Source organism: Geotrypetes seraphini, chromosome 5 (assembly GCF_902459505.1).
Source record: "Geotrypetes seraphini chromosome 5, aGeoSer1.1, whole genome shotgun sequence".
Taxonomy (NCBI): domain Eukaryota; kingdom Metazoa; phylum Chordata; class Amphibia; order Gymnophiona; family Dermophiidae; genus Geotrypetes; species Geotrypetes seraphini.
The window spans coordinates 267,875,251-267,900,629 of NC_047088.1; the positions used below are offsets into that span (position 1 = coordinate 267,875,251).

At 40.5% G+C, this 25,379-nt stretch overlaps 1 protein-coding gene across 4 annotated transcripts in view; it reads left to right on the forward strand.

The window, feature by feature from the left end:
* The window catches only part of PTPRN (protein tyrosine phosphatase receptor type N), a 152,934-nt gene that overhangs the window by 51,387 nt on the left and 76,168 nt on the right, over positions 1-25,379 (forward strand). For 2 of the 4 annotated variants that reach the window (XM_033946754.1, XM_033946756.1), the window contains 4 exons: positions 6,242-6,347; positions 7,815-8,124; positions 11,498-11,858; positions 16,912-17,028. In XM_033946754.1, coding sequence (XP_033802645.1) covers positions 6,242-6,347; positions 7,815-8,124; positions 11,498-11,858; positions 16,912-17,028 — 894 coding nt within the window. Of the gene's footprint in view, positions 1-6,241; positions 6,348-7,496; positions 7,622-7,814; positions 8,125-11,497; positions 11,859-16,911; positions 17,029-25,379 lie in introns of those variants that run through there. The other 2 variants (XM_033946757.1, XM_033946758.1) reach the window with 2 other exon arrangements.

The following is a 25,379-nucleotide window of genomic DNA, read 5'->3' on the forward strand; positions in this document are numbered from 1 at the left end:
GAGGCAGTGGGACCCCTGGACGACCAGGGAAGAAAAGGGTACATCAAGGAAGATAAACAAATCGCAGACAAACTAAATTCCTTCTTTGCGTCTGTCTTTACGAAGGAAGACACCTCAACAATACCTGAAGCAGAGAAAGTGTTTCCAGGAGAAATAGAGGACAGCCTCACCACAGTTGAAGTGGACTTAGACCAGATATACTATCAGATCGACAAACTTAAAAGTGACAAATCCCCTGGACCGGATGGAATTCACCCGAGAGTCTTAAAGGAATTGAAGGTTGAAATCGGAGAGTTATTGCACAAACTTGCAAACCTGACAATCAGAACTGGACAGATACCGGACGACTGGAGGATAGCGAACGTCACGCCAATTTTCAAAAAAGGATCGAGAGGGGAACCGGGCAACTATAGGCCTGTGAGTCTTACGTCGGTCCCCGGCAAGATGGTTGAAGCACTGATCAAGGATAGCATAGTCCGGCACTTGGACGCACACGACTTGATGAAACCCAGTCAACATGGATTCAGGAAAGGGAAATCATGTTTGACGAATTTACTCCAATTTTTTGAGACCGTAAACGAGCAAATTGATAGTGGGAAGCCTGTGGACATAATATACTTGGACTTCCAGAAAGCGTTCGACAAAGTTCCACACGAAAGACTTCTCAGGAAACTACAAAGCCATGGCATAGAGGGAGATATACAAAGATGGATAGGCAAATGGCTGGAAAACCGAAAGCAGAGAGTGGGCATAAATGGGAAGTTCTCCGACTGGGAGAAAGTGACTAGTGGTGTACCCCAGGGCTCGGTACTTGGGCCGATCCTTTTTAATATTTATATCAATGACCTGGAGGAAGGAACATCCAGTGAGATCATCAAGTTTGCAGACGATACAAAACTATGCCGGGCAATCAGATCGCAGGAGGATAGAGAGAAACTCCAGAGCGACTTGTGTCGGTTAGAAACATGGGCGGAGAAATGGCAGATGAAGTTCAATGTGGAGAAATGCAAGGTAATGCATTTAGGCAATAAGAATAAGGAATACGAGTATACAATGTCAGGTGCAACTCTGGGGAAGAGTGAACAAGAAAGGGACCTGGGTGTACTGATAGATAAGACCCTGAAGCCGTCGGCACAATGCGCGGCAGCGGCAAAGAAGGCAAATAGAATGTTGGGCATGATAAAGAAAGGAATCTCGAGTAGATCGGAGAAAGTTATAATGCCGCTTTATAGGGCAATGGTCAGACCACACTTGGAATACTGCGTCCAACATTGGTCTCCCTACCTAAAGAAGGATATAAAACTGCTGGAGAGGGTGCAGAGACGAGCAACAAAACTGGTGAAGGGTATGGAGAGACTGGAATATGAGGATAGACTTATAACACTGGGATTGTTCTCCCTTGAGAAAAGGAGAATGCGTGGGGATATGATCGAGACCTTCAAAATACTGAAAGGAATCGACAAAATAGAGCAGAGAAGATTATTTACACTGTCCAATTTGACACGGACTAGAGGACATGGAATGAAGCTGAGGGGGGACAGGTTCAGGACTAATATCAGGAAGTTCTGCTTCACTCAGAGAGTGGTTGACACCTGGAATGCCCTCCCAGAGGAGATTATTGCGGAATCGACCGTCCTAGGCTTCAAGAGCAAACTAGATGCATATCTCCTTAAGAGAGGCATATAAAGATATGGTGGACTATAAATTACGCCAGGTGTACACCTGGCGGGGCCTCCGCGTGTGCGGATCGCCGGACTTGATGGACCGAAGGTCTGATCCGGTGATGGCAGTTCTTATGTTCTTATGTTCTTATGTAAGATAATATAGCCAGTGAAGCACGGAGCTGCGCTTCACGCTTCTGCCTCAATTGCCATCTTGGATCTGAGTATTCCAAAGACGTGTCAAAATGAATTAATTTTAATTTAGGTATTTCATTTATTTTGGATGTAATTCTGAAATATGTCTCCATCTTTTAATATTTGTAAACCGCAATGAACTTTGCGGTATATAAACAATGACTGTAATAATAATAATAATTTTATTTATATACCACAATATCTCACCATTCAGTGCAGTTTACAATAAGAAGAACTGTAACATAGTAACATAGTAGATGACGGCATATAATGACCTGAATGGTCCATCCAGTCTGCCCAACCTGATTCAATTTAAATTTTTTTTTTTTTTAATTTTTTCTTCTTAGCTATTTCTGGGCAAGAATCCAAAGCTTTACCCAGTACTGTGCTTGGGTTCCAACTGCCAAAATCTCCGTTAAAACCTACTCCAGCCCATCTAAACCCTCTCAGCCATTGAAGCCCTCCCCAGCCCATCCTCCACCAAAAGGCCATATACAGACACAGACCATGCAGGTCTGCGCAGAACTGGCCTTAGTTCAATTTTTAATATTATTTTCTGATTCCTAGATCCTCTGTGTTCATCCCACACTTCTTTGAACTCAGTCACCGTGTTCCTCTCCACCACCTCTCTCGGGAGCGCATTCCAGGCATCCACTACCCTCTCCGTAAAGTAGAATTTCCTAACATTGCCCCTGAATCTACCACCCCTCAACCTCAAATTATGTCCTCTGGTTTTACCATTTCCTTTCTCTGGAAAAGATTTTGTTCTACGTTAATACCCTTCAAGTATTTGAACGTCTGAATCATATCTCCCCTGTCTCTCCTTTCCTCTAGGGTATACATATTCAGGGCTTCCAATCTCTCCTCATACGTCTTCTGGCGCAAGCCTCCTATCATTTTCGTCGCCCTCCTCTGGACCGCCTCAAGTCTTCTTACGTCTTTCGCCAGATACGGTCTCCAAAACTGAACACAATACTCCAAGTGGGGCCTCACCAATGACCTGTACAGGGGCGTCAACACCTTCTTTCTTCTACTGACTACGCCTCTCTTTATACAGCCCAGCATCCTTCTGGCAGCAGCCACTGCCTTGTCACACTGTTTTTTCGCCTTTAGATCTTCGGACACTATAACCCCAAGGTCCCTGTCCCCGTCCGTGCATATCAGCTTCTCTCCTCCCAGCATATACGGTTCCTTCCTATTATTAATCCCCAAATGAATTACTCTGCATTTCTTTGCATTGAATTTTAGTTGCCAGGCATTAGACCATTCCTCTAACTTTTGCAGATCCTTTTTCATATTTTCCACTCCCTCTTCGGTGTCTACTCTGTTACAAATCTTGGTATCATCTGCAAAAAGGCACACTTTTCCTTCTAACCCTTCAGCAATGTCACTCACAAACATATTGAACAGGATTGGCCCCAGCACCGAACCCTGAGGGACTCCACTAGTCACCTTTCCTGCCTTCGAGTGACTTCCACTAACCACCACCCTCTGGCGTCTATCCGACAGCCAGTTTCTGACCCAGTTCACCACTTTGGGTCCTAACTTCAGCCCTTCAAGTTTGTTCAACAGCCTCCTATGAAGAACTGTATCAAAGGCTTTGCTGAAATCCAAGTAAATTACATCTAGCATATGTCCTCGATCCAGCTCTCTGGTCACCCAATCAAAAAATTCAATCAGGTTCGTTTGGCACGATTTACCTTTTGTAAAACCATGTTGCCTCGGATCCTGTAACCCATTAGATTCAAGGAAGTACACTATCTTTTCTTTCAGCAACACTTCCATTATTTTTCCAACAACTGAAGTGAGGCTCACCAGCCTGTAGTTTCCTGCTTCATCCCTGTGACCACTTTTATGAATAGGGACCACATCCGCTCTCCTCCAATCCCCAGGAATCACTCCCGTCTCCAGAGATTTGTTGAACAAGTCTTTAATAGGACTCGCCAGAACCTCTCTGAGCTCCCTTATTATCCTGGGATGGATCCCGTCTGGTCCCATTGCTTTGTCCACCTTCAGTTTTTCAAGTTGCTCATAAACACTCTCCTCCGTGAACGGCGCAGAAACTACTCCATTTTCTCGTGTAACTTTGCCAGACAATCTCAGTCCTTCTCCAGGATTTTCTTCTTGCTGTGAAAAACAGCAAATTTACACCACAAAACACGGTACATTATATATCAAATATAACATTAAGAAATGATTAACTTATCTAGATTATACATATTTATCAAACAGATAAGTTTTTTTTAACAATCTTCTAAAGGCCTGGTAAGAAGAAGAACTTAAGATCAAACCACTAAAACTTATGTTCCAAATGTAAAATCGGAGATCGCTTTTCTTATTCAGAAAAATAAGGGGAAGGTAACTACTAACGCCTATAGGAAACCCACTGATATCAGTAAACAGTTACATTTGAGAGCTCTTACGGAACAGCTCTTCAACAAAAGCTCCCTTAAGTTGGTTCTTGAGAATCAAGCACTTGGTACTCAGAACAGACCGTTTAGGAAACACAGGCTAAAGAACTGGGAAATAACTTATTAGAAAGAGGATACTCGGGGATATTAGAGAGCTAGTGAAATACCATGTTTCCCTGAAAATGAGACAGTGTCTTATATTAATTTTGGGTCCAAAAAACACTCTAGGGCTTATTTTTGGGGATGTCTTATTTTTTTCATGCAATAAAAAACAGAAAACTGTGGAAAATGATGTTCTAAAAGATGATTTATTAATCACTTCTTCCAAAAGATAAACACAAATGAATACAAGTATAATAGTCCACATATGTAGTCCTACCAGACCCTACACGGTCTGTGTTTCAGCGAACCCGCCTTCCTCAGGGGTCCGGTTGTGTACACAGATCTCAGAAAATAAATGTAGACTAAAAACCGAATGATTGTCTTTAAACAACTCTCCAAATAAGCGTAATTCGAACAGAGTGGTGCCAAAAAAGCGTTTTTTGAACACAAAACCCCAGATGAGGTCACACCATGGATCGATACAGGGGCATTATAACATTCTTAGTCTTGTTAATCATCTCTTTTTAAATAATTCCTAGCATCCTGTTTGCTTTTTTGGCCACCGCCACACATTGGGCAGAAGGTTTCATCGTATTGTCTACAATGATACCTAGATCCTTTTCTTGGGCGCTAATCCCCAAGGTGGACCTTAGCATCCAGTAACTGCGATTCAGGTTATTCTTCCCAATGTGTATCACTTTGCATTTGTCCACATTAAATTTCATCTGCCATTTGGACGCCCAGTCTTGCAATTTCCTAAGGTCCGCCTGCAATTTTTCATAATCTGCATGCCTTTTAACAACTTTGAACAGTTTAGTGACATCTGAAAATTTAATCACCTCATTCGTTCCAATTTCCAGATCATTTATAAATCAGTTAAATAGCACCGGTCCCAGTACAGACCCCTGTGGCACTCCACTGTTTACTCTCCTCCATTGAGAAAAAATGACCATTTAACCCTACCCTCTGTTTTCTATCCGATAACCAATTCCTAACCACAACTGAACTTTGCCACCTATCCCATGACACTTTCATTTTCTCAGGAGCCTCTCGTGAGGAACTTTATCAAAAGCTTTCTAAAAATCTAGATACACTTATCAACCGGCTCACCTTTATCAACATGTTTATTCCCCCCCCCCTTCTATTATTTTCCCAGTTACCAAAGTGAGGCTTACATGCCTGTAGTTTCCCGCTTCATATCTGCGACCACTTATGTGAAGAGGGATCCCATCAACTCGTCACAGTCCCACAGAAGCTCTCCCATCTCCAAAGAGTTATTGAACAAGAAGAGATGCCAGAACTTTTCTGAGCTCCCTCAATATCCTAGAATGGATCCCATCTGGTCCCATTGCTTTGTCAACCTTCAATTTTTCAAGTTGCTCATAAACACTTTCTTCCATGAACGGTGCATTATCCACTCTATTCTCATGTATAGTTTTGCCAGACACAACAATCAGTTCATGCTTTGGGTCAAAGATTTGTCTGATCTTAGGCATAGACACTGTAGAAAGAGAGAAAGATAAGGGAGTGAAGCCACATCACTTTGTACAGTGTGGAGAGGGTCACCTTGCTCCAGGATCTAATCAATGCAACCTGACAGAAGCATTTCTCTATTTGCCTTGAGCTTGGGAAAGCATTAATTCTGATGTGAAAAGTTCCTGGTATGATTTTATATTGCCTCAGAGGTCACAGGATTCCCACAGAGGCTGGGGTGTGAGTGGATTCTGGACTTCTGAGAAGTTAAAACATGTAGACTGCTTTTTGTTTTCTTATGAGGACTTCTTTTATAAACTTGAAGGTGTATAATTGTATTGTTGTCCAAGAAAACTGGAAAGTAGCTGTCACCATTCCCTTCCTGGCTGTCTATTTCAGGATTATCCTGGAGGGATGATATCACACAGCACATAATCTCACAGGAAATGGACAGGATCCTGATGCTCCACCCACAGCAGCCACTGAAGCCAGTCACAGGAGACAGGTAGTGTCCCATTTCCCAAACATTGATTACATTGGATCTCATCTATTCTTGAAAAAATAGATTGTTGGTTTCGGTGATGAAGCACGCACTGGGTATCATTCTCACTGGCTGCTAACTGATGATTGTAGCATAGGTTCCTGGCGCATTTGCTGTGTGTCACTTTCTGATTGTGGACCTTGGAGCATGCGCTGTGCATCAGTTGTTTTTGGCTGCAGGTCCTGTGCATCATTGTCTGTCCTCACTCCCCTTCACAGTGGGCATATTAAGGAGAAATAGAGACCTTCCATGGCATGGAATTCTTAAAACAAAAACGCCAAAACACTGACGAGATTAACGATGCCCAGTAGATCTGAAAGAGCACAAATACTTATGCATATGGAATACTCCAGAAAGGTCACTGACAAGCTCTTCAGTCATTTTTTTGTGTGTGGGTGAAAGCTTTTTGCAGCAGTGCTCCCATTATTCTAATCATTTGTCTGCTCCCTATCTTTATTAAAATGTAGGTTTTGTATGAATATATAATAGCCAATGTTGAGTTGCAAGTTTTTCTTTTATTACCTGCCTCTTTGGTTCAGAATTGAAAAGCAGACTTTCCCAGGAAGACAGAGGGAAAGGATGTTGGGGATGAATTTGAGAAATAACGGAAGACTGATAGTAGAGAGGAGAGAAAAAAAGATCTGAAAGGGGGTGAGGTGCTAGGTTTAGGGGAGAGAGGGAAGGCTGAAAGGGGGAGGGTTCATCACCTCATATCATGTAGGGACATGTGTGCAGACTTTTTAACAGTGCACAGGCAGCTTTTCTCACAGCTCAAGCAGAGATCGATTCTGGGGTATGGATCACACAGCCAGGTTGGATTTTCCTGCCCTCAGGCTCTATGACAGACTTAAGAAAGAGAGCTCACTGTGTATTTTATATGAGGTGCATACAAAGTAGCCACTTCACTTCCCCCTACTAATTCATGTTAACTAAGAGGAAAAACAAGTGGGGAGTGGGATAGACAGTTGGACTTTTTTATGTGTGCTTTGAAGTTAATTTATTTGTATTATCATTGTGAATTTATTGATACAAATAAAGATTGTCTATGCCAAGATTGATGTGGTCTATCAAAAATATTCAGTATCTTAATTTCAGTCAGTTTTTCTTAAACAGATCAGGATCATTCCATTTATACTTCAGCATTGCAGAAAAGCTTCACTTTTATCACAGAACAGGTATCTCTCTTCCAAGTTATTCTGCTGCTCTCATCTGGTTCGTGGAGCAAAGTAAACCCTCCTGTAAGTAACTCCCTGCTGAGAACCAATCGTGGTTGGGGATGAAATAGTGTTCCATTGCAGAAAGTAGGGTGCCCCCGATATAAGTTCAGGCTAACTGCGAAAGTAAATATCACGTTCTTACTGTTGAACTTTCTTTAGATTCTAAAACACAAATGAACACTCCAAATAAGCATGTGGTTTATTTCTGTTTTAGATTATTCAATCCTCCTTCCTCTATCAAGAGACCTCAGTATCCAGATGAGCAAGTCCAGACTGGTGCCTTGCAGAAGAGTCAGTATTTGGGACAGACATTCCAGATGGGTACAGGTGGCCTGGTTCAGTACCCTGGACAGCGACTCCAGTATCCTGGAAAGCAGATGGGAGAGACATTTCAGTACCCTGGACAGCAGTCACAGCAGCTCGCTCCTTCCCTTGTTCAGCAGCATCTTTCCTCCTCACAAGCAGGCATGAACCACCTCAACAAACTGTTGGAATCCGTACAGCAGCCTTTTCCCTATTACAAGGTGAATGAGATTTGACTTTTTTAAAAAAGGAGATTGGGGATGCATAATGTGTTAGGGCTGTTATTCATACAAAAAAGGGTTGAAAATATTGATTGGCATGTATGTAACTGGATAATTTCTACCTCCACAAAGAGAACATAAATCCCAAGACAGGTTGAGAAATTTAGTTGAATAAGTGTTTAGGGTCCCTGTTGCTGCTTTCTGTGGATGGATCTTTAGGAACCAGAATTAGTTGGAAGAGTTTAATGGGTCTATACTTTGTTTCCTGTGCTGTTTTCTCCTGTAATTTTCCTTTCTACATTTTCCTTCTCTCTCCTTCTCTCTGGACTTTGTCATCTTAAATTTCTTTTTTCTGGGCATCCATATCTCACACTCATTATGTAGGCGAGATCCAACTTAACTTCCAGCATCCAGTGTACCTAAAGATACTAAAATCTTCAGGAATGCAAATGTGGTGGAAAATGACCTACTTAGAAACAGGGGAAGAATTTATGTAAAATTTATTTGTCTCACTATACCATTACCTGGAGCACTTCCTGCTGGTTAGTACACAGATCTTTTACCCTCCTCTTGACCCCTCGGTATTCCTTCCCTCCTTTGCATGCAGCACTTTCTGTTGACTAGAACGCAGATCTCGCTCTCCTTTCTTCCATCTTCTGTTGGTTGGGAATAGGATCTCTGTCTCTCTTTTCCCTGCCCAGGAGTAAGTTGGATGTTGCCTTAGGCAGGGGTGGGAAACGAGGGCCGCAATCCAGTCGGATTTTCAGGATTTCTCCAATGAATATGCATGAGATACAGTGGAGGCAGTGCATGCAAATAGATCTCATGCATATTCATTAGGGAAATCCAGAAAACTCAACTGGATTGCCCAAGGAATTGTTCCCATATTGCTAGACTAAACTAAACCTTAAGCTTATATACCGCATCTTCTCTATAAATATAGAGCTCGACACAGTTTACAAAAATGAAAAGGGAAGTACAGTGGGAATTGGTGGTAGGGGGAGGCAGAAATTTACATTTTTGAAAATAGCCAGGTTTTCAGGTGTCTTTGGAATAATTGGAAAGAGCCCAGGTTGTGCAGCTGGGCAGGGAAGTTATTCCAAAGCTCTGTAGTTTTGAAGTGAAGAGAATTCCTTAATTTTAGTGAGGGGAAAGATAATTTGAGCTTTTGGATAGATCTGATGATGTCAGGTCTCGCAGTATTCCAATACAGAGGAATTAAAGGGAGAAGAATGCCAGGGAGGATCTTGAAAGTTAGGCAGGCACATTTAAAGCAGACCCTGGAAATTACTGAGAGCTAGTGGAGTTGTAGCAAGAGCGGCGAAACATGGTAAAATTTGCTCTTTGCGAAGATCAGCCTAGCTGCAGTATTCTGGATCTGCTGAAGTCTTTGAAGACTTTTCTTGGTCAGACTTAAATAGGCCGAGTTGCAGTAGTCCAGCCTCAAAAGAATGATTGATTAAACAAGAACAGCAAAATGTTGTTGGAGGAAACAGGATCTCACTTTCCTCAACCTATGGAGGCTAAAAAAGCATTTTGTTACTAGAGAGTTAAGATGATCAGTAAATGAAAGTGTTGAGTCTATAATGACGCCCAAAACTTTGCTTGAGAATTCAATCTGCAGTGAATGTCCAGAAGGCAGTGGAATGAATGGAGATAGCTGATCTAACTTTGGGCCAAGCCAAAGTAGTTTTGTTTTGGACTCATTTAGCTTCATTTGTACAGTAAGGGCCCAAGATTGAAGTTTCGTTATGCATTCTATGATATTCTTGGTGAGGTTAGTAAGATTTGAATCTATCTCGAAAAGGATGAAGATGTCATCTGCATATGTATACATTGTTTCAAAGGGGAGAGATGGAAAAGCTTCAAGGTGGAAATATAGATATTGAAAAGAATAGGGGACAGAGGTGATCCCTGCTGGACTCTGCATAATGGCTTCCAGGGTGATGATCTGGTGTCATTCATATTAACAGTATATGAAAAGATTGTAAAAATTTTGAGAACCAGTCTAAGACAGTAGAATCAATACCTATCTCAGCAAATTGGTAGATCGACTTCAAAGGCCACGGATAGGTCAAATTGTAATAGAATAGCAAACTTATTGCAAGAGTGTAGTTGCTGAACTTTTGAGATTAGTGAGACCAATAGAGATTCGGTACTGAAGTTAGGTCTGAGAAACCATATTGGCAAGGTAACAGAATGGAAAATCTCTCTAAATATGATAAAAGTTGAGTAGATATGTAAGACTCTAACATTTTGGTCAGGAGAGGAATGTTCACTATGGGTTGGTAGCTAGATGGTGAGGAAGGGTCTAGGTCAACTTTTTTTCAGTAGTGGGGACAGAGCAATGTGACCCATCTCTTCAGAAAATAGACATGACAGTAAGGCAGAATTTATAAGTCTGGTGAATAATGAGACAGCCTGAGTGGGAATTTTCTCATATAGGTATGAGGGAAATTGATCCATGACTTACAAGATTTACAAGATCTTAATTTGTGACACAGTTTTGAAACCTGAGCTTCAGATACATACTCGAAGGTAGTCCAGGATCTGTCTACTGGAGTAGAAGTAGTGTCGCTGAGCACCAGAGAGTCGAAAGAAACCAATGATGGAAAAGAGTTTCTTATAGTAGCAACCTTGTCATTAAAAAATTTTGCTAGATCATCCGCTACTGGTGAGGAAGGCTGTATGGATGAATTATTGTTAGAAGCTAAAGAGCGCCAGATGTTAAATAAAGTATATTTTGATTATTGGATCTGGTAATTTTGTCACCATAAAAAAATTTTCTAGCTTTTTTTAGTACTGTATTATAGAACCTGATACTGTCCCTCCAAGACAGTAATAGGAGAAGCTCCCTGTGTTAGTAATGATTTGTATATTCTAGATACACTTCCTTGAAACATAACCCCTCTCAGAGCTATCTCATAGTATCCTCTGCAGTCAATTCCTTGAGGACCTTTCTCATGACAAAGTCTCCCAGTTGGTGGTGGTGGGAATAATCTGATGTCAGAATCCTCCACCAACTCTGAGAATTCAACTACATGAACCTCTTCAATTAATTGGCCTAGTGTGTCCAAACCCAGAGACTCCCATCTCTTGAAGGTATGGCCTAGCCTACCATTGATGAAACCTGCCACATAACATAGAGACTAGGGTTCAAAATACAGCTCATCTGTTTAGTTTTTAAATAAACATAAACATAGATATACAGTATATACAGCATAGTATGTGAACATTTCAAATAACATTGACGCCAAGGTTTTTATTTTCAAGCAGATATCTTTGTGCTTGTGATAAAAGTTAACTAAAATGCATTTCATATGATTTATGTGTATTTTTCAAGAAAATATTTTGAATCTTGAGCTATTTTCAGTTTGGGTATCCAGAGTACATCAAGCAAGTGAACTCTGCAAACAATGAGCCTATTCTCACTGCTATTCCACATGATCCAATGGAAGAATCTGCTTCCACTGCCAGCCGAACCAGCACTCAAGAGTCCAAAAAGTTAATTTGGGCCAATATTCCTTCCTCTGTTCAACAGCAGAGCTTTAATGGGCAGCTGTTACAGAGCTTAGCATCGCTGTACCTGCCCAAAGAGAGAAGCAGCTGGAAGGGCAATGGTAGAGAAGAGACTGTCAAACATCGCAATAGTTTGGATGACTACAGTCTTGGTTACTTGGGAAAGAAAGAACAACCCCAAAATTTGGAATATAGATCTGCCAACTCGGTCACAGGTAAAGTTATTGTCAACCAAACTGCTGTATCCTCACCCGTTCTTTACCCACTCACTTGCCATCTAGCCATTATTCATCTGTTAATTGGTCTGTCACACATCCAGTCATCTACTTATCCCTTACTGAATACTGCCATCATGCTTTTATCTGGTCAATCAATATCGAGTCATCATGCCATCAACTACCCATCCATCTGGTCATCTTTCCTGCATGCAGCCATTATTCCTTCATCTGTCCATCCACTGTCCATCATCTGGTCATCCCTTGCTGCATGCAACCATTGAGCCTTTATGTAGTTATCCAATAGAGTGAAAAGGAACAGAGATGACCAACCAAACATCCCTCAAAGAAGAGGGTTCAATGTGATTCAGCAATGTTTATTGGATCAAAACATATACTGTACAGAAAATTTATGAAGAAAGGACCTGACGTGGCCCTATTATGGCATGTCTGCCTGGTCAGGGGTCCACCATCATCCAGAAAAGATTATAACAAAAGAGATACAAACAAAATATAAAGATATAAAGCACACACAAATTATAAGTGATGTTACATATCTGAATGTACATGAAAGGCAAGAAAGCCAATCACTTAAAATTGAAATTTGACATACCTGTGTGAAAAGCGATGCTTCTTGATTACCATTTCTGTGGCACAATCATTTCCAAACTGATTTTATTCTTTAGAAACTGGCATGTTCACATATTTATATTTACTGTACTATATGGAATTTATATTGTTCATTGTGCTACCTGCTTCATATTATCTCACGCATTGATTTTCACAGAGAACATAAGAATATAAGAATTGCTGCTGATGGGTCAGAGCAGTGGTCCATCGTGCCCAGCAGTCTGCTCACGCGGCGACCCTTGGTCAAAGACCAGCACCCTAACTGAGTCTAGCCTTACCTACGTACGTTCTGGTTCAGCAGGAACTTGTCTAACTTCGTCTTGAATCCCTGGAGGGTGTTTTCCCCTATAACAGCCTCTGGAAGAGCGTTCCAGTTTTTTACCACTCTCTGAGTGAAGAAGAACTTCCTTACATTCATACGGAATCTATCCCCTTTCAATTTTAGAGAGTGTCCTCTCTTTCTCTCTACCTTGGAGAGGGTGAACAACCTGTCCTTATCTACTAAGTCTATTCCCTTCAGTACCTTGAATGTTTCAATCATGTCCCCTCTCAATCTCCTCTGCTCGAGGGAGAAGAGGCTCAGTTTCTCTAATCTTTCACTGTACGACAAGTCCTCCAGCCCCTTAACCATCTTAGTCGATCTTCTCTGGACCCTTTCGAGTAGTACCATGTCCTTCTTCATGTACAGCGACTATTGTTGGACGCAGTACTCCAGGTGAGGGCGCACCATGGCCCGGTATAGCGGCATGATAACCTTCTCCAATCTGTTCGTGATCCCCTTCTTTATCATTCCTAGCATTCTGTTTGCCCTTTTTGCCACCGGTATGTCGCGTTCAAATTTTTAAGTTATTGACTTTCGTATCATTTGTGTTTGGTTTTTTGCAATTTTATTCTCCTTTTCTGTGTTCATCTATCTGTCTAACTAATATTTAGGAGCAAGAGGCTGGGAAATAGGAAACTTAGGCTGAGATCTTGTTTCTCCAACAAATGCATGTTGTCTCATTTATCTATTAAGAAACACTTCAGGTCAGGGACTCATATCTGCGTTTAACTTAATGAATCACTTCTGTTTTGACTATAGTATCAATGTAAAGATAAATGATCTATCTATCAACGCATCTGGGAAAGCGAAGACTGCTAGGTGCTCTCGATTGCTATAAATGTATAACTGACTGTGTATGCAAAGAGTACATCCATACGTTCCCTTGTGCAGGTATAGGCGGATTTTTAAAACTACAATTCAAATAGGTCAGCACTGAAAATTACCCCAAGGGATTTATGCACGGAAATGACTTCAAAAATGATCCTGTTATTGTCCTGATTGAACTGTTGCAGTTTGTAGGAGGTTTCACTCCATCTAGTGCCTGCAGAATTGAGCTTCCAGACTGCTTTATTTATTCAGTGACTTGAGACAGGAGAAAAATCCTAGCAAGTTCAAATCGAGCCTTAAAACTCTTCTTTTTCAAGATAGCTAGGACTAAATGCAAAGGAGACTCAGACGATGGCCACAAGTCTTTCCCAGTCGTTCCTCCTTTTATTTCTATGAAATGGATCCCATCCATTTCCCTTTTGCAGCTTGTATCATCAGTTATTTCTTGTATTTTATGTTGTCTTTTCCCCATTTTACTTATATTTTAAACTTTTTCTTTTACAGTGATACCTTGGAATCCGAACTTAATCCGTTCTAGAACCCCGTTCGAGTTCCAAGACAATTTTTCCCATTGGATTAATCCGTTCCTAGGTCCCACAAACGCAAATTTTAACAGTAAATACACTAGATTTTAAGGTAAAATATTAACAAATATTCCAAAGCAGAGTTTGGATTCCGGATTCAAAGTTGTTCGAGTACTGGGGCGTTCAGATTCTAAGGTATCACTGTATTATAAATTCTGTACAATGTACACTGCTTTGGTAAGTAAAATGGTATATCAAACTTAAATAAACTTGAATTGATTAACTCCCTGATTCACTGGAAGCATTCTCTCTCCTTTGACATATTTCTATACAAACCTGGTTTAGTAACTCCATGTCCGTTGTTGATCAGAGACCGTGCTTTTTCAACAAGGCAGCTATGGGGCCAGTCCTGTTCAATATGTTTGTGAGTGACATTGCTGAAGGGTTAGAAGGAAAAGTGTGCCTTTTTGCAGATGATACCAAGATTTGTAACAGAGTAGACACCGAAGAGGGAGTGGAAAATATGAAAAAGGATCTGCAAAAGTTAGAGGAATGGTCTAATGCCTGGCAACTAAAATTCAATGCAAAGAAATGCAGAGTAATGCATTTGGGGATTAATAATAGGAAGGAACCGTATATGCTGGGAGGAGAGAAGCTGATATGCACGGACGGGGAGAAGGACCTTGGGGTGATGGTGTCCAAAAATCTAAAGGCGAAAAAACAGTGTGACAAGGCAGTGGCTGCTGCCAGAAGGATTCTGGGCTGTATAAAGAGAGGCGTAGTCAGTAGAAGGAAGAAGGTGTTGATGCCCCTGTACAGGTCATTGGTGAGGCCCCACTTGGAGTATTGTGTTCAGTTTTGGAGACCGTATCTGGCGAAAGATGTAAGAAGACTTGAGGCGGTCCAGAGGAGGGCGACGAAAATGATAGGAGGCTTGCGCCAGAAGACGTATGAGGAGAGACTGGAAGCCCTGAATATGTATACCCTAGAGGAAAGGAGAGACAGGGGAGATATGATTCAGACGTTCAAATACTTAAAGGGTATTAACGTAGAACAAAATCTTTTCCAGAGAAAGGAAAATGGTAAAACCAGAGGACATAATTTGAGGTTGAGGGGTGGTAGATTCAAGGGCAATGTTAGGAAATTCTACTTTACGGAGAGGGTAGTGGATGCCTGGAGTGCGCTCCCGAGAGAGGTGGTGGAGAGTAAAACTGTGACTGAGTTCAAAGAAGCGTGGGATGAACACAGAAGATTTAGAATCAGAAAATAATATTAAAGATTGAACTAGGCCAGTTACTGGCAGACTTGCACGGTCTGTGTCTGTGTATGGCCGTTTGGTGGAGGATGGGCAGGGGAGGGCTTCAATGGCTGGGAGGGTGTAGATGGGCTGGAGTAAGTCTTAACAGAGATTTTGGCAGTTGGAACCCAAGCACAGTACCGGGTAAAGCTTTGGATTCTTGCCCAGAAATAGATAATAAGAAAAATTAAAAAAAAAAAAAAAATTTAAATTGAATCAGGTTGGGCAGACTGGATGGACCATTCGGGTCTTTATCTGCCGTCATCTACTATGTTACTATGGTAAGATTCTTTTGCCCAATAAGTCTGTATTTTTACCAGGTATTTATGACCTTGATTGGCCACTGTTGGAAACAGGAATACTGGGCTAAATGGACCATTGATCTGGCATGAGCTCCTATTCCTCTTTGTTCGTTTCTATTCACAGCACTTTCTTACTCACATTCTTATATCTATTTTGCCTGTGAACTTAAAGTGTGGAAAGTTTCCCGTTTCCGTTTGCTCTTTCACACTCTTACTGACTGGAAAAGACCAAAGCAATGAGCTTTGACCTAAGGGCCGCCGCCGGAGCGGACTGCTGGAAACGATGGACCAGCAACGGCAATTCTTCTGTTCCCATTTCCCTAGCTCTGTACAATTTTTACATTTTGGAATGTCCTGTTCAGTTCTGTATTTCTGTTTATGTTGCCTTCTGTAGAAGACAACTCAAGTGAGGCTGAACATGCAATAAATACGGTTCCTTTGCTTGGTTCTGTATTTCTGTTTGCGTTGCCTCTGTACAATAGCTATTTTATTTGTGTTCAAATTGCCTGCTATATACAATTTTTCTGTTGATTAGGGTTTCTATTTTAAATACAGAAACCCTAGGCCTATTCTTTATGTATAAAGTATGCTTTCTGTGCATTTTTAAGGGGTTACCATTGTTTTCCATATAATCTTATCCAACAATGGGTTGGTCCCTTTTTCCATTGGATAGTTGAGACTATAGGGTGTGTGTGTTCTCCTGTCCCTGCTTATGCTCGCTGTCTTGTGCAGAGCTTGCCCTTCTCTTGCTTTCTCCTCTTCTGCACCTTTTCCTGCCTCCCTGCTTGCGTAGTAATTCTCTTGTCCACTTATGATCATGGGTTCCCTACCCTAGGATCATTGGCTGTAGATACAGATCTTTTTTGGACAGGATGCTAGCATTTCAAGCAAGTAAACAACAGTCCTGGTTGAACCATGCAATCTTACAGCGCATTTCGAAAAGGGATTAAGACTGTACTATTTGATATATTCATTTCTTAACAACAATATTTTTAATCTATCTATACTTTAGATAACATGCTGTACTTTTATTCTCAGTACTTTGTACTTTGCTGATTGTCCAGCTTCTCTTCTGTATAAACCACCTAGAAGTTGTTTAATTGTTGGCAGTATAGAAGAATAAAATTATTATTTATTTATTTGTCCACAGATGTTGCTGTACAGCCTCTGCTGGGGCTACTGGCAGAGTATGGGGTCAAACTCAGTGATCTGAATGAGCAACAGTTGAAGAGCCTCTCAGCTCTGGCTCAGCTCCTACAGAGGTCAGGTATGTTGGCTTACGTCTCACTTCTTACTGGCAGGAGAGGAGAGATGCAGTTCAACCACAGTAGGATGATGCCATCTGTTGCAACTTGGGTTGATCTATTGAGCATGTGTAGGAGATCCTGGTTCCCGGTGGACCAAATAGAATTGCCCCAGCTCTTCTCACCATATTTACCTCTCCCCTCAGGATTTTGTAGACCTCTTCTCACGTCTCCCCTTGGCACTTGAGGAATATGAATCTCCATTGATTATCAGAAAGCCATCTATTTTTAGCTTTTGTTCCATTTATACTAATAATTTGTACCAGTTTGATGCTTCATGACCTGATCCCATAATCCCTTTACATATTGCAAGAATCTTCTCTCCAGCATCCTGAGAACCTGTTACAGTTTAAGAAAACGTTAAAAACCCAACTGTATGTGGAGGCCTTCTTTTAAGGTTATGTTGGCGAGAGATGCCTAATGAGGAACTTGAATTATGAACCATTGAAGACTGATGATATGTCATTTCTTGCAGGTTCTTTGTTATTTTTAGTCGGGTAATGTAGTCTTTAATGTGCTTATGTTGTCCTCTGAACCATTGTGAATGTTCTATTTTGTTAACCGCAAGAAATTTTAGAAATAAATACTTGGTTTAGATGATTTCACTGGGATTTTTGAACAAACAGTTGCATGATGTAGTTGTAACCACTTGAAGCTGTGTGAAAAACTGACATGATGGCTTGCACGCAGTTCTGAAAATGATTTCAACTTATCTGATTGTAATATATCTGACATTGTGTATATGCCCAGTTTCATCCATTCTTTCCATATAATGTGCGTTCCATCAATGCAAATATTCCCATTTCCCCAAAGAGGGCACAAATTAGATTTTCCAAAAGGAACATCCAACTGAGAGTCAATTTCAACAAGCGCCCTATGAGTAGATCTTATAATAGGGTTTAGCATGACACAAATTAAGTCTTGCAACCTAAATGGATGGAGCAAGTTGTGTTATAATACGCACCACTTCAGCCAATTGGGCACTTTGACATTTGTAAAGATGAGGAAAATTTAATCTGCCAAAGCCCAGATAGACATCTGCCTCGCCGTGGGGAAAGGCACAGAGGTAGGAAGTGGAATACAAACCTTGCTTGTGTCATGGTCTTGGTGTAAAAAGTCATGAAATTAAAAGAAAAAAGAGCCTTCTTAGAGCTGCAGCTTAGCGACTGTCCCAAATAGTTGGGAAGTAGGACCAGGGTTGGACAGACTTCTACGGTCTGTGCCCCAGAGTTGGCAGCAAGAGATGGACATAAAGTACACCAGTGTTAAATTATGAAGAAGTGGAACCTGTGCAGATTGCCAGACTCAACTCTGGCCCCTTTGCTGGACAGACTGTGCAGGTCTGTATCTGCTGCCATTTACGATGTTACTGTGCATCTTGGATTTGAGAAAAAGAGTGAGTGAAATGAAAGCCCTTTTCCATGATGGTATCCTTGTGTAAACCTGCATTAGCACCATTCAACACACATGGGCTCCTTCCATATACACATAAATATTGTTTCTGTCACATGAAACGGGGACCTCGATACTCCACAGCACAAAGGAGAACCACAAAACAAAACCGGCAAAGTGGAGTTGATGAACTCGAAACTCCCAGGTCTATTAACAGCATACAATAGAATACATGAGACAATAAAAGAAATACAGCTGCCACTGAAGGCCAATAGTCCCAGGTAAATACCCGCTGATTTCATTTAATCATCTGAAATTATATCAGACAATTATTTCCATAAACAAATGATGTAGCAAGTAGGTGACCAAATAGATGTATCGGTCCGTTTTTTGGCATGTAGAAATGTCTTTATCAGAGGTCCTGTGAAGATGTATGTAAATGGGAAAGTGAAAGTGTTAAAAAAATGCTAGTGATAACATATATTCAATGTGAGAGAGACCACCTCCCAGCATATGTTGATAGTGAGAAAACCATGTGTAAACTATATGTATATAGAAATATGAAAAGGGAAATATGTGGAAGCATCGATAGACAGATGATTAAGTGAAATCATCAGCACACAGACTTTCACTTCCCTTTACAGACTGTTATTTGCCTGGGATTATTGGCCTTCATTGCCAGCTGTATTTAGAAACGTGACGGCAGATAAAGGCCAAATGGCCCATCCAGTAACCATTATCTCTTCCTCTCTCTAAGAGATCGCATGTACCTATCCCAGGCTTTCTTGAATTCAGACACAGTCTCTGTCTCCACCACCTCTTCCGGGAGACTGTTCCACGCATCTACTACACTTTCTGTAAAAAAGTATTTCCTCAGATTACTCGTGAGCCTATCACCTCTTAACTTCATCCTATTCCATCTCATTGCAGTTTCCTTTCAGATGAAAGAGACTCAACTAATGCGTATTTACATTACGTAGGTATTTAAATGTCTCTATCATATGTCCCCTCTCCTGCCTTTCCTCCAAAGTATACAGATTGAGATCTTAAAGTCTGTCCTCATACACCTTATGATGAAGATCACATACTATTCTAGTAGCCTTCCTCTGGACCGACTCCATCCTTTTTATATCTTTTTGAAGGTGTGGCCTCCAGAATTGTACACAATATTGTAAATGAGGTCTCATCAGAGTCTTATACAGAGGCATCAATACCTCCTTTTCCTACTGGCCATACATCTTCCTATGCACCCTAGCATCCTTCTAGCTTTTGCCGTCACCTTTTCAACCTGTTTGGCCACCTTAAGATCATCACATACAATCACACCCAAGTCCTGCTCTTCTGTCATGCACATAAGTTCTTCACCCCCTAAAACTGTACCGTTCTTTCGGGTTTTTGCAGCCCAAATGCATGACCTTGCATTTCTTTTTTCCCCCAAATCTTTATTCATTTTTACATCTCACAACAAGTGTACAATAATATAACAATTGATTCATATAGATCACTTGAAAATCTTTTCTATTATCATCATAAATACATAGATTTAAGTCCCTCCCCCACCCTCCCCTTCCACCAATAATATAATTCAAGTATATTATACATATATTATATTCAAAGATACTGAAAAACCAATAATATAACTATACATCCCCCCCCTTTTCCATTCATATAACATACTTTTTGTGCAAAAACGGTGTCTAATCATTACAAAATGTTGTCAATGGCCCCCAAATCTTTTTAAAATTATTATAGTTCCCTTTTTGTATGGCAATTATTCTTTCCATTTTATATATATGGCACAGTGAGTTCCACCAAAAGGTATAATTAAGTCTGGTGTAATCTTTCCAATTGCTGGTGATATGCTGAATGGCAACTCCTGTCATTATTAATAAAAGTTTGTTATTATCTGATGAAATTTGACTTTTTATTCTCATAGATGAATTTCAGACTATTCTTTAAGCTTCACTTGAAGGTTTTTCTTCATTTTCTTCACACAATCCAGTGTGTCTACTCTATTGCAGATTTTGGTATCATCCACAAAGAGGCAAATCTTACCCGACAACCCTTCACTAATATCATTTATAAAAATGTGGGGTTTTTTTTGTTATTCAATATTGTTTATTAAACTTTTCAAGAAGCATATTACAATAAAGGAAAAACAATGAGCAAAGAACAACATACACTTTCTTGCAATATTTAAAATACAGATATAAGGGTAGGAAAGATTACTGATCATAAAAGCAAAAGACAAAAATATACCCCAGGATGACTGTGAATAACAATTAACATGATCATACTATACTATAAATGATGATCTATGCAGTATTCCAAAACTTTACCCCAAGTCTTTTCAAAAGAAGAGATAGTATTCAACGTCAGAGCTACAGATTTTTCATATTTGGAATAAAGAGAGACAGAATTCCACCATTCGTTATAATTTAAGGTAGTGAAATCCTTCCAGTGGGAAAGTATCAGTTTCACCGCTATCAAGAGGAGGGCTATCAACAGTTTATCATCATGTTTATTCAATTTTGAGAGCAATACTGAGCCACACAAAACTATGATGTTAAGAGATAGTGGTTCATGAATCGACAATATTTGACAAACAGTGGACCAGACTTCACTCCAAAACGGTGCAACAGAGTACAATGATATAACATATGATCTAGTGTACTAGTGTGGGCAGAGCAAGACCAGCACAAATTTGAGCTCTGTGAAGATAACTTTGATAACTTGTATGGTGTCCAATACGCCCTGTCACTGTTTGTTTGTGAACAGCAGCTCGCAATGAACTAAATGAATTGAGCCAAATAGATTCCCATGTTGAGTATGGTAATGATATGGAGAGATCCTTTGACCACACATCGTATAGAGCAGAAGGGTAGGGGAATTTATCTTTCTTTAATAATTTATACCAGGCAGATGCTTCCCCTTGTTTGAGCCTGAACAGAGCACACCAAAGTAAAATGGTTGGGATTTCATTCGAGATGAGATCTTTTTTCATAAAAGATTTAATTGATTTTTGTAATTGAAGCCATTGAAAAAATTGAGTAGGAAGTATATGAAATTTATCAGCTATGGTAGCAAAGTCCATTAACTTATTATCTTGTAATAATTGAGATATAGACCACATACCAGACTTGATCCACGATTTCTATTCAATGTGTTTTGCTTGGATTTGTACTTGTGGGTTAAGCCATATGATAAAAGGATGTAGTTGAGTTCCATTTATTGTCTGCAAGTGCATCTATTTATTTGAGTGCAGTTGCCGTAGAGAGTATAATAGCATTGCTTCGAACAGATTCTATAGGAGATACAAAAGATAGCAGACGTAAAAAGTCTTTATCTTGGATCTTGTGTTCTAATCACAACCAGGTAGGGAGCAGGTGATCCCCGGGGGCTAATAACCATTGGGAACCCTATCTTCCCAAGAATGCAATGTGATAGTCATACATGCTGGGAAAGTTCACCCCTCCGTTGTTTTTTGTGCACTTCAACTTCTTGAGAGCAATGCGAGGGGTTCTGTTGTTCCATAGAAATTTTGATAGCAAGGATTCCATCTTGAAATAGGCTATAAGCGGAAGTAAGAAAGGTAATAGGATATAAGTGATTTTAGGAACCAAGACCATTTTAATAGAGTCCAGTCTCCCCCACCATGAGAGCTTTAATGGTGACCATTGCAAAGCTGTAGCCTTGATTATATGGAGAATATGATCTTCAACAAAAGAGGCAGTCTCCTCAATAGTGTTACCAAAGAAGATTCCAAAGTATTTCAGCTTGTTCGGCGAGTATTTAAGACCATGTTGTGAAATGATATCTCCACATGGAATAGCATTGAGGGGCATTACTTCCGTTTTTGTGCTGTTTAGTTTGTATCCCGACAATCAAGCATAAGAAGCAATAGTACTGAGGACATGTGGAATTGAGTCCAGAGTGGAATATATCAAGACATCATCAGCATAAGATGAAAGTTTGATCGCTAAGTCTTCCATTTGTATACCAATAATGTTATGGTTAGTCCTCAATGCTATGAGAAGAGGCTCCAGTGCTATGTTAAATTGTAGAGGAGATAACAGACATCCTTGTCTTGTCCCTCTTAACAGATTGAAGGAGGCTGAAAATATATCATTGATGCAAAGCTTTGTAGAAAGATTTGAGTAGAAGACTCTAACCATTTTAATGAAGCCTGCTGGGAAACCAAACCATTCTATCACTTTGAAAAGAAAGGACCACTCCACACGGTCAAATGCCTTCTCCGCATCCAACGCAATAGCCACCAGAGGATCCGGAAATTGCGAAGCTTGGTTAATCACATTGGCAAAGAGTCTAGTATTAACACTGGAGATTCTACCTTTCATAAATCCATTTTGGTCCCTATGTAGGTAGGGCGTTATTCAGACGGTTTACCAATAGTTTGGCGTAGATTTTGGCATCGACATTAATTAATGAAAGTGGTCTATAGTTTTGTACCAGCAGGGGATCTTTGTCTGGTAAATGTTCCTCCAGCTGTTCCAGAGTCGGCAAAATGAGAAAAATATCCTGTCAAAAAGGGAAGAAGGCTATCCAAAAATGCAGTATAAAATTCCACAGTCAATCCATCTGGTCCTGGAGATTTATGTTTTGACATATCTAACAAGGCAAATTCAATTTGAGACAACGTAATTGGTACATATAGAGAGTCTATTTCCACCTTTGGTAACATAGGGTGTGGTAATTGTTGAAGAAATGGGTCAAAAAGTTCCTGAGCTGGTCTTTCGGTAGAATATAAATCCATATAAAATGTATGGAATTTCAGCAGGAGATGTTACTTTCATATCTGATGAGGTCTTGATAGCTGGGATCAGCGTTTTTTCTGAGCAAAGTTTCAGATAATTTGCCAGAAAGTGCCCACATTTGTTCATACTAGAGTAGTATGTTGCGGATTTTAGAAAGAGTTCTTTAGCTGCTTTCATGCTGAGTGCCATATTATATTCATATTTTGATTTCTGAAGAGCTGTGCATGTATCTTGATTAGTTGTGTCCAGCAAATGCAGCCTTTCCAGGTCTTGTTTTCTTTGCTCCAATTGTTGTATGGAAGCTCTGTTCATTTTATTGGCCTTAGCAACGTAGGCTATGATGGTGCCTCATATAAGAACATAAGAACATAAGCAGTGCCTCCGCCGGGTCAGACCACAGGTCCATCCCGCCCAGCAGTCCGCTCCCGCGGCGGCCCAAACAGGTCTCGACCTGTCTGAATAACCAGAAGGGGCCCCCTTGCCACCTTGGTTTCCCATTTAAGTCCTATCTTCCCATCGAAGTCCTAACCCTCCGGTCTTGCACATTCACGACTTGGTTGGGTTTCCATACTTATTACCTGGTTAGCTTTCTATACTTGTATTACATCCCAGCACCTCTCTCAGTATCCCACAATCCCTTTATCCCTCAGGAATCCGTCCAATCCCTGTTTGAATCCCTGTACCGTACTCTGCCTGATCACTTCCTGCCTTAAAAGCATCCCATGTATTTTGCCAAGAGGTATCAGATACTTTATTTCATTCAAAAAATTCAGTGATGTGAGTCTTAGTGCTGTCCACAAATTTTGGATCAGAGAGTAAAGTTGAATTAAAACTCCATAGACCTTTAGGCATTGGTTTAGTAATGCCCTTAAAGGTGATGATAATGGAAGCGTGATCTGAAACTGAGATAGGATGTATATATGCCGAGTCTACCATTGTAGTTAGGGAAAAACTAAGCAAAAAGTAATCAATTCTAGAGTACGTAGAATGTGGTGGTGAGTAGAAGGTATACTCTTTATCTTGGGAATGCAGCAATCTCCATATGTCCATTAATTTCATGTGAGACATAAAAATGTTAAAAAGAATAGGCCCAAGAAGAAAACCTTGAGGCACACCACTGGTAACATCCCTTTCCGCAGAGCAATCTCCAATGATCACTACCCTCTGTTCAACCAGTTCTTGACCCAGCCCGTCACTTTGGGACCCATCCCGAGGCCACTCAGTTTATTTATTAGATGTCTGTGTGGAACACTGCCAAAGGCTTTGCTAAAATCTAAGTACACCACATCTAGCGCACATCCTCTATCCAATTCTTTATTTTATTTTATTTATCAATATTTTCAATTTTTACAAGCATATATCTTGACAATGAAAATAGAGTTAAAAATTAAAAGAAATTATAATAAGAATCAATACCAACCAAAATTAGCATTTAATAACTCTATTAAACAGGAAATAATTCAAAAATACTATCAAGAAAGACTAGATTACAATAAGCGGATGTTAAACCTCTTAAATTCTAACTTAATTCATATTTGAAGGGGTAGAGATAGCTATTGGGGCTGGAGGTTTCCTTGCTTTCAAGAAATTTTTCAAGTGTTCAGAATTAAAGAATGCAAAGGATTTCTCCTCCATTTTAACAATGCATTTACATGGGAACTGCAGGAAAAAAGTCCCTTTGAGGTGCCAAAAAAGGCCTTTCTCCTCTGTTGAGTGGACTTACAAACATCAGGAAATATCAAAACTGAATTATTCGTAAATTTTTCATCTTTATATCTGAAATACATTCGAAATATCCAATTCCTATCATATTCTAATGCAAACGTAGCAATTAGGGTTGCTGTTATTTGAAATAGATTCAGAGTAGATAATGACACGGGGAAAAAATCTGTCCCCGTCACCGGCCCACCATCCTCTGCACCGCCCCGTCACCGCCGTTCCCTTCACCGCCCCATCACCGTCACCGCCATCCCTTTCACCGCCCCGTCACCGCCACTGCCATCCCATTCACCGCCCCGTCACCGTCCCCGCTGCATCCATATAAGCCTTAGTACTGTAATATTTAGCTTATTCCTTTCTTATAAATCAAAGTTCCTGCTGCTGAACTAGAGAAAGAGATGTTCAGCTGGCAGGGCTTTGTTTATAAA